The 10,647-nt window shown below is 40.7% G+C and overlaps 2 protein-coding genes across 2 annotated transcripts; both read right to left on the reverse strand.

Moving 5' to 3' along the window:
- LOC308691872 (claudin-10-like) lies at window positions 1-2,982 on the reverse strand (the record flags this gene model as incomplete). The annotated part of the gene is made up of 5 exons (XM_081367433.1): window positions 1-199; window positions 569-664; window positions 1,764-1,851; window positions 2,517-2,678; window positions 2,751-2,982. 5 exons carry the CDS (start codon window positions 2,980-2,982, stop codon window positions 1-3), a joined length of 777 nt encoding a protein of 258 aa, XP_081223559.1.
- Window positions 2,983-3,946: 964 nt separating this feature from the next.
- On the reverse strand, window positions 3,947-9,552 carry cldn10b (claudin 10b; the record flags this gene model as incomplete). The annotated part of the gene is made up of 5 exons (XM_081367434.1): window positions 3,947-4,100; window positions 5,189-5,293; window positions 5,378-5,459; window positions 5,559-5,720; window positions 9,333-9,552. 5 exons carry the CDS (start codon window positions 9,550-9,552, stop codon window positions 3,947-3,949), a joined length of 723 nt encoding a protein of 240 aa, XP_081223560.1.
- Window positions 9,553-10,647: the final 1,095 nt, after the last annotated feature.

The following is a 10,647-nucleotide window of genomic DNA, read 5'->3' on the forward strand; positions in this document are numbered from 1 at the left end:
TCACACAAACGTGTCTCTGGGAGGTATTTTGTCCCCTGTGACGTGTGAGATGCTGGAGACGCGAGAGCCGCTGGAGACGCGAGAGGCACCGGAGCGTCCTGACGGAGCGCGGTACGCTGTAGTGTAGAGAGATTTACTAGCCGTCCGCTGGCCGTACGACGGAGAGGCTTCTGCTCTCGCTGCAAACACACTCAACACTCTGGAGGAGAGAACTGTACATCAGTCTTCACATTTGCTATGAAATTATACAGTTGTTAACATTTGTTAACTACATATAGCATTCATTAATCTCAACATTCGCTAATACATTTTTAAGATCAAAAGTTTTATCTGTTAACATTAATGCACTGTGAACTAACATTTTTACATCATTTATAAATGATGTATGGATATATTGCTCACTGTTAGTGCTTGTTACAGTGAATATAAAAAGTCTACCCATCACATTTAAACAGCACACCTGCATAAGTGTTCACCCCCCTGAACTAATACTTAGCTGAAGCTTCCTTTAATTTGAACCAATTATTCTTAATTAGTTTTGTAAATATTAACTGAAACAGTTATTTACCTTGTTGGGATGACTGTCACAGCATATAAAATAGATCCAAATATTATTAAGAAATTTCCAGCCAATCCGAGGAATATCGGAGTTCCGATGCCATACCTACACAGTACAGAGATATAATACACATGAGAAATAATGCAAGTAAACAGAATATCTGTTTCCCATCACCACACGGCCTTCATCACGTGTGTCCGCGCAGATACACTAATGCAGAAGTTCCTCATCACTGAGGGCAGCTTCAGATACATACAATATCAATGGGAATGAATACACTTCAGTTAGATTCCTACTCGTTAGAATTTGTAGGGGTGTATAAGAGAGTTTCTCCAGATATTATGGAGATTTGGGTCCCACTTTATATGAAGTGTCTTTAACTGTACTTATGTATTTACACAATAAGTGTATTGTATCAAATGATCCATTTAAATTTGTTTTTACATTGTACTTATATTAGGTAAAAAACCTGCATCTTATTATAGCTGTATATCAATGAGTCGTTTTGTACAGCTAAAAATAACTGGAAGTGTACGAGAGACACGTTCAACTTACAAATGACTTTAACGGTTAAAATTATATCTACAGTTTATTTAAAAAAAATTTACTTGAACATCTTGAAGTACACTACAAGTGCACAACCAATACAATAAAGTGCACTTCTTTTTCACATGGGTTATTTTTCTGAAACGCCAGTACTGGGGTGTAACAATAAATATCATTTTACAATATATCGCAATATAAAAATGCATCAGTATGTATCGTGGATAGTGACAATAAGTATTGTGTATAGTTCACCCAAGATGAAAATTACTGTGTGAGAAAAAAGTCTGTCAATAATACATTAAACTTCTATATATAATATTGAATATAATTTAAAATAATATGTGTGGGTCCTGACAATGTCCCATGTTAATTCATTTAGTTTGTGTATATATACTCCGTTCAGTTCAGTTCCTTGTGTCCTTATGTCTATTGGTAAGTCTTTTAGCATGACACTTTTCCTTTTGCTCCTGAGTGATTCCTCAAATGTGCGTTCATTTTAATTTTGTAAATATACATTTTTGTGTATGTAAGTTTGCTGTATCTAGACCCTGCTGTGACCGACACAAGCTGTCGCGTGTGCTACTGCTCAATGAAAACATCCAAGTTTGGATCATTAATGTTGACGAATGGCATTGCCTTTTCTTGGAGTATCATGTACCTTATAATACTCCTGTCAGCAGCCGGTGAGAAGGCAGTGCTGGCGACCCTGTTTGTGTATAAACAGTACGCCGCTAGCGCTGACACACCTGTGAGGAGGAAAACAAGAGATCTCTCAGTGTATGTGTGGGTGAATGCTGGTAAAACACAACACTATCCGACACTTTGTTTTTAAAATATGTTCCAAGTGAGTACATCAGTTTCATTTCACAATAGTTCCTGGTTTCTCTCGAATCTGTCGTCTGATGGAGTTTTGGTTCCTTGCCACTGTTGCCTTTGGCCTTTGGCTTGCTTAGTTAGGGATATTTAATATTCAACAATATTATTGATCTGACTTCATTGACACCATTATATGAGAACTGAACTGACCTGGACGATGGCAATGTTTTCTCCAGAGCGGCTATATATATATATAAATGAACTAAATTAATAACTTTTTACAACAGAAATGAACCATCACTGAACTTACTTAAGCTGGACTATGATGCTATTTTCTTCTGGAAACAAACTTTGTTGCATTATTTTCCTGTTATCTCTGTAAAGCTGCTTTGAAACAATCTGTGTTGCAAAAAGTGCTATATATATAAAGGTGACTTGACTAGTTTAGGAGGAAGGAACCACAGTGATTTATAATCAATGGCTTTAGTGCCTCACCTTACTAGTATTAAACCTGTGTATGCATAAATACAGATCAGATTCTGTGTGAGTGCATATAGTTTGAAGGCATAAATATTGGATAAATGGTTTTACTCACCACCCACAAAATGAAAAGCAGCTCCGGAGAACAGTATTTTATCCTTTTTTTCCACACTTCCACCGATGTATGTGCAGTCCATGCCGATGAAGCAGAGCACAGCAGCGACGAACCCCAGACTCATGCCGGCCATCAGCAGCCCTCGCACACCCTGAACATACGCTATCAAGAGGCACAACAGGTCAGACACTCAATCCCTGCCAGCAACAGACCCTCCGGATCCCAGAGACTTACGTGTGACGGCCCACAGCACATCATAGTCTCTGCAGTTGGTGACGGAGGACGTGTCCGTCACACAGTCCCTCCACAGGTTTGACCAATACCAGGACGACTTGATCATCCAGCTGCCGCCTTTGCCCCCTACGAAGAAGACTCTCCAGTAGTCCATGGCCAGCGTAATGCTGACGAAGAGCCAGCCGAGGGTGGAGAACATGAATCCAAACACCTGGATCAGACTTTTCCTCATCGCTCTGACTCCTGAGCACACGCTCAATCCCACTCAAACATGGCCGACTCTTCAGCGGAGGAAAGCAGTTAATGAAGGTCTGACCTTTGAGAGAGAGAGTCCTGAAGGGACGGGTGTTGTGTTTGTACACACATCGTGACGCTGGTTTACTATAAATATTGTGAGGAGTGTGTCTGGCAGAGAAATAAGACGTAATCTGTGAGACGCTTGTAAATAACTGAAATGCACGTTTCATCCTGAAACATCATCTACACATCATGACAATGGTCATTTATACATCACCTGAAAGATTTATACATCCCCAAAAAAATCAAAACACTGAGAAAATTGCCTTTAAAGTTGTGCTTTATGTTTATGATATGGTAGAAAATGTACAAAACATCTTACTGGAACATGATGTTTACTTAATAACCTAATGATTTTTGGCATAAAAGAAAAATTTATAATTTTGACCCATTCAATGTGTTGTTGGCTATTGCCACAGATATACCCGTGCGGCTCGAGACCAGGGTCACATATATCAAATATGTTCACACAGATATTATGCACAATTGTATCACCCCAATGATATGCAACAATTATAACAACATTATATTGATTATTTATTATACATCAAAAACTTTATTCTCAAATCACATTAATTGAGGCTAGGCAAAACAGGCAATACAATCTCCAGACAATATTGAAACTCAGATCTCCTTGAACGTGATTCTGTCTGGCCTGCTTTGGACCGGGACTGATTTACTGATGTCAGAATTTAATAATCACCCGAACTGGTGGAGCACAGCATAACTATCAACAGATGATCTCATGCAGCGCTGCGTAAACATAAACATAACCATGCTGCAGTAGATATGCTTTAGAGGCAAATAATAACCAAATCTTGAATGACAGCATCTGATACACGACATGTGCTGGCCATCCGAAGGCACTAAAAACCCAATGAGATATTACAGCGTGTGCGCTATACGTAAGCGTTCTTGTCAAACTGTTGTGAAGAGCTGATGCAGTCTGGCGGAGGCCTCCTCACGTGAGACGACTGACTCTGTGGAGCCGCACGGGACATTAGAGACACTCCGCTGGGGACAAAAGCCTTTCTGTCCGATGGATACGGCGAACTGCAGCAACAGGGACACAACATCATCCAGATCTGTTAATATCACTCAGTGACCAGGGTCTCATTTATAACCGGTGCGTCGCACAAAACAGGCCCTGAACGAGCCGGACGCCACTTCACACGCATAAGTTATGATTGATAAAAACACACTTGACGGGAGAATGTGCGCACATGCACGCAAACTCGGACCCATGCGTACGAACATTAGAGACGGAGCAGTTTAGTCCTAATCATAAATACAGTGATGTTCACAATAACAGTTTAAATACATAAAAGAATGATTTATACTATGTTTTATATCTGATATACACATTTAGATTAAATATGCCATTCTCATTAATGGAGTTAAGCACTTAAATTAGCCTACATGAAATTATTACCGAGAAGTTACAAAAAAAATATATATTCTAATAAATATAAATATTTGTAGTGGATGCGCTGATGTTGAACACTTTTCCATGTTTTAATGCTTTAACTACAGCGAGGGCTGCTTAGCGCATGATAATATCAGGACTTTTCGCGCAAATAATGATCAATAATGCATCTGTTTCCTTAAAAAATATAAAGCAAGTATAAATTGAAAAGTATAAAAAAAAAGTATAAAGATTGAGAAAAACTTTGAAATCTATTTTATACTATTTGATTTATTAATTCCAAACAAGGCAAGGACAGTTTACTAAATGATTTTTAGCAATGTAATGTGATGCACATCCGTATCTCATATTTTCCAAATGTCTTGTAACATTAAACATGGCATCACGTGGATGAATATGCATATACAAATGATATGCAGATAAGGATTTGCATAGTAAAGCGAGGCGCTGTAAGCTCATATATGGTTATTTCAGGGTGGAGATGCATGTGCGCACAATCTTCCTCTGACTGGGGTTTATAAAGGGAATTTTGCGCAGGTTCAGGCTTTATAAGTCTGAATATTTTTTGCCGTACGCCATTTTTGCACGTAGACTTTTAGTAAGGATCCTACGCACAGTTTAATAAATGAGACCCCATAAATGACATGACATCTGGGTCAAAACCAAATCTGATTCTTTGAACCGTATGTGAGAGTAAGAGGCCTTTGTCCTTTACCTGCTGCTCATGCCTTCAGACAGCGAGAGGCAGAACACCGCTCCTCCGAGGATACACAGCGTCGAGCCCGCCCAGCCGATGAACAACGCAGCGCCCAGCTCATACCTGAGAGGAAGCACAACGTTTCAGCACCAACATCACTGCAGTCCCTGAAAGTTCTTAGGAGAAAAAAAAAACCATGATACCTACTTTTGCGCAACATACATAGGATCGAAAAACTCAGAGGTGATCCTGTGAGCGTAGAGGGAGCAGGCGGTCAGAGAACACAGACCTGGCGAGGAACAGCGTTATATTTGAGTATAGCACTTCAGCTGTGCATAATAGTGCTCAGAGGTCAGAGAAAGAGAAGTGTAATGTCTACGAGACCCACCAGTACAAACAAAGTTGATCCCAGCAAAGGATACAATTCTGGCCTTGGTTTGGTCAAGACCACCGACCTTAGTGCACTTCATGCCGATCAGAGCAAAGACAGATCCAAAGAAACCAAGACAGACAGCAGCGATCATCAGACCCCGACACACCTGGATATAACCTGAACAACAAGAGGAAACATATGAAACTATAAACACTATCAGTCAATAAAATCAATCAATGAATTCCCTTTCAAGGTCAGTTTACTCGTCGGTAGCTGATGCCCCTGGGGAAACTTCTTTCTCTGAGAAATACTGAAGCCCTAGTGAATGGTGCCAAACTGGAGGCGGGTCTTCCCGCTATATAAGGGGGAGTTGAGCAGTCCTTGCCTCAGAATCTTTCCCCTTTAGACATCTGAACTGTCTTCAAGAAGCCAACTACAGCTCGTCATAGAGATACGCTCACCAATGGACGGCGCCCGGATTGCCGCTTTTCTGCAGCGTTTTGGTGAGAATGCCGATATTTCTTTCACTGATTTTGGATGGATGCCTCCTGGCCAGCAGCCATATCACCCTGAAGCCCAAGACTGGCCACACACTGAAGCTAGGCACGGTTGAGTCTGGTCAGTACCTGGGTGGGAGACTCCTGGGAAAACTAGGTTTCTGCAGGAAGAGGTGTTAGTGAGGCCAGCAGGGGGCGCTCACCCTGTGCTCTGTGTCGGTCCTAACGCCCTAGTGTAGTGATGGGGACACTATACTGTAACAAGCACAATCCATCGGATGAGACGTTAAACGAGGTCCTGACTCTCTGTGGTCATTAAATATCTCAGGATGTCCTTCGGAAAAGAAATAGGGGATTAACCCCGCCATCCTGGCCAAACTGCACCCACTTAGAAGCAGTGCTGCATGAGTTCGCCTGCCTGCAACCAGCGGTGGACCTTAAGGACTCAGGTGACGAGCTCACACCGACTAAATGTCCACGTTCCTCTCAACCAGCTCTTCAAAAACCAAACCTGGCTTCTCATGTTCCCCCACAGGGGTTGGAGCTGCGAGCCGAGAGTGGAGATCACAGCAAGGGGTTCACATGCTGGTACAGGTCTCTAAATGTGCCTACAATACAAGCCAACATCTCACAAAAAATAAAAATAAAGAAAAACAACAAGAGCCTCTTTTGTTACATCAAACTGTCGAACCAAATGCTGATGATAGTAATTGTAATTTCAATTGTGTTTTAAAAGAGTGCGTGAAAGATCATTTACATAAGAGGGTGCCAAATTGTGTAGTGCTTTATACTTAGATTAGTTATTCAGCAGTGGTGTTCTGTACTCATTGAAAGCGATTTAACAGTGATTGGCTCACACCGGCATACAAGGAATTACAATAGTCCAGTCTTACAGAAATGAAAAGGACTTATCCAGGTTAGTAGAGGACTGAAATAGTTTTTACCTTTGCTACTAAACACAAATAGAAGAAGCAGGATTTAATCAGTCTGTACCCTAAGGTTCTTAACCACCGATTTACATTCTTACAGAAACGATCCCGAATCAGATTATCTCAGTTTTGCTCATTTAAATAAAAATATATCAATGACATGCATAATTTAACTTCATGAAAAACAATTAAGTAATAATGACTCGGTTGACCTTCTGTCCTGCTTTCTTAGAGGTAGGTACACCTGAGTGTCAACAGCATTACAGTGAAAGATACTCTGTGCCTCTGAAAAACAGAACCTAAAGGGAACATATAAAGGGAAAACAGAATTGGACCAAGAACAGAACCTTGGGGAACACAAATCACAAATCAATGAAGCAGATTTGGAGTAAAGTTGACCAATATTAACTGAGAAGGTCCTATTAGAGAGAAACTATTTAAACCATTCAAGAGCCATACCCCGAATACCCACAGTCTTTTCTAGGTAATGGCATTCTGCCTTGTATAAGCACACAATGTTTCAGTCACTCACTCAATCTGGGTTGCTGAGAATTTCAGAAACTGCTAATCTACTGGGATTTTCACGCTCAACCCGCTCTAGGGTTTGCAGAGAATGGTCTGAGGAAAAAATATCCAGTGAGTGAAAATGCCTTGTTGATGCCAGAGGTCAGAGGAGAATGACCAGACTGGTTCAGCTGATAGAAAGGCAACAGTAACTCAAATAAGCACTGGTTACACCCGAGGTCTGCAGAAGAGCATCTCTGAACGCTCAACACATCCAACCTTGAAGCAGATGAGCTATCGCAGCAGAGGACACACACCGGTGGCACTCTTGTCGACTGAGAACAGCAAACTGAGGCTACAATTCACACGGGACAATAGAAGATTGGAAAAATATTGCCTGGTCCGATGAGTCTGTATTTCTGCTGTGACGTTCAGATGGTAGAGTCAGAATGTTGTGTAATCAAACAGCATGGATCATTCTGCCTTGTATCAGAGATTCAGGCTGGTGGTGTAATGGTGTTTTCCTGGCACTCTTTGGGCCTCTTAGTACCAATTGAGCATCGCTTAAACGCCACAGCCGACTGGAGTATTGTTGCTGACTATGTCCAACCCTTTATGACCAAAGTGGACCATCTTCTGATTAATTCCAATTAAAATGGTGATGCATTAATCACTGTGGTTAAACACAGGCTCTTTCTCTGATGTCTGTCCCTCAGTCATGGAAGAGCAGACTGGTATCCACACACACACACACACACACACACACACACACACACACACACATGCTCTTCTAACTGTTCTCTGGTGAAATATTAGCTTACTAGTTAACCCACGAAAACAAATGAATGAATGGAAATCAGCCTTAGGGTTAATACATCTAAATTATTCCCCATAGCTTTCTGAAAAGTGCTAAACATTGACAAATTAGAGGGAAAAGAATCGTTTCAGACTTTTGTGTGTTTGCCTTGCACAAATGGTTAGCTCTGTTGAGAGCATTATACCTAGAGAAAAATCACCTTGGTGAGATGAAGAACGAGACACAAATATAAATGTGTCTTCTTACACTCGTAAAAATAAAGGTTTCCAAATGGGGTTTTCGCCATAGAAATTCCATTCTGGGTTCCCCAATCCCTTCCGTGTTCAGTTCTTAAAAGAACAATTTTTCTATGTGTGAAGAATATTTTAATAATCTAAAGAACCTTTTCCACTATAAAGACCCTTTTGTGCAATGGAAAGATTGCATGGATCATGGATGTTAAATGTTCTTCATGGAGCCATCAATGCCAACAAAGGACCTTTATTGTGTGCTCATGAAGCCTGAAATGACTAGTGAAAATGCTTTTATATTGTATTAAGAAATGCAAACTAAATTATAAGCATAACAGTCTGAGTAAAGTTTGAATTTAAAGATGTATTTGGTGTGTGTCTTTAGCAGCACTGGAGCTACATGACCCACACATGATGATCTGAGATGATCCAAGAGCAGCTTCAGTGCGGATCAACATCAGACAAAGTGCTTTACTTACATTTGACTAGTCAATCTGAAATATTTCTCATACAACCAAGACATACAGTACATATACATATACATACAGCAGTGGTCAAAAGTGACGTCCGGAGCGGATATTTGTTTTTAATGACCCTGCAAGTTTGATTAAACCATCAAAATATGAGGAATATATTTTATATATGTTAAATATTTTAAATATGAGGGAAGATCAAAACACTAAACTTGCTTAGGGTATTCATCGCACAAAATGATTTGGCAAAAAAGGCACACTACAGCTACCGGAACATTGACTTTTCCTACATCACTTTTGGCCACTTTTAAGCACACGAACTTGACAAAAGCGCCTGACCGTCCAGTGCCAGCATCGAAGGGAAGTCTTTGCAGTTGGAGATCCCAGTAGAATCAGTCACGCAGGTTTTCCACAGGTTGGACCAGAAGGTGGCTGTGGTGATAACTGTGCCGTCGATCGAAGACACCTTCCAGTAGTCCGTCGGTAAAGTGGAGGACACCAGCACCCAACCCGACGTGGTGAGTACAAACGCCATGATCTCTCTCGCCATGCTGCTCATTGTCCCTCTGAAGTTCTCCAGCCGTCTCTCCTGCGGTGTTGTGTGTGTTTAGCTATTACCCACTCGATCAGCTGGGGAATATGTTCTCATCTCACACTGGAGGGTGTGCCAGACTCTGAATGAGAGCGCAGAACTATGACCAGGCACTGTTTAGGAATATTTACACCAAGACTTGAGTTCATCCTCAAACCCTAGAAAATGAACATCACAGCTGCAAAAGAAAGACTTGGGGAGAAACATCTCCTTTAGCTTAACTGTGTTCGACTCAATTGTATTATATGTATTTTAAGGTAAACATCAAGTTTGTTGTTATTTTTACAAAATTAAAGAACTAAAGAAAGAAAGAAGAGAAAAATTTGAGAAAAATAATTAATTTCTCTTACATGAGTTAACACGTGGGTTTACATAAATCTGAGCACACATTCATAATCATTTATCTTTATTGTTTGCATAGTTACACATTTCATATTGAAAATCTGTGATGGTATACAAGAATTTTTTTTTTTTTTTTTTACTTTTGGACAATTGGATGGTTTGTTAAAGTCAAGGCAACATGGTGGGTCATGGTCATGTATTGTCAAGGTCATGTATTGTTTCGTTTTCCCTGTCACCTTTTGTCTGAGTTCCAGTTCATCATTAGTTGCCATGGTATCTGATTAGTTCACACCTGTTCCCTGTTCTGTTGATTATCATTTCTTGTGTATTTAAACCCTCAGTTATTCTCAGTCGTCCAGCACCAAGTCTCTTTCGTAGCGGATGGTCCTACCCCAGCCTGTTCCTCAGCTCGCCTCCACTGTCTCGGTTCTCCTCCAGTGTTCCCGCTGTGCTGCTCGGATCCGCATGGGTGTCCCAGTCAACAGCTCCGCTTTGGTGTGTGCTAGTGATGGCAAAATGAGGCTTCCTGAACCACTGAGACCTCGCAGCCCATTGCTTCAGCCAAAGGTTCATTACTTGAAGCTTCATTCAGCATTGCTCACTAGTGACACCTAGCTACTGTGCAAAGAAATAGCAGACAAATTAATTAATTGTTAATTTTATACATTTTTATTTATTTATTTATTTTCTTCTCACTGTTAATGTCTGTAACCTTTCATT

Source organism: Scardinius erythrophthalmus (assembly GCF_964197995.2).
Source record: "Scardinius erythrophthalmus genome assembly, chromosome: 6".
NCBI classification, from domain to species: Eukaryota; Metazoa; Chordata; class Actinopteri; order Cypriniformes; family Leuciscidae; genus Scardinius; species Scardinius erythrophthalmus.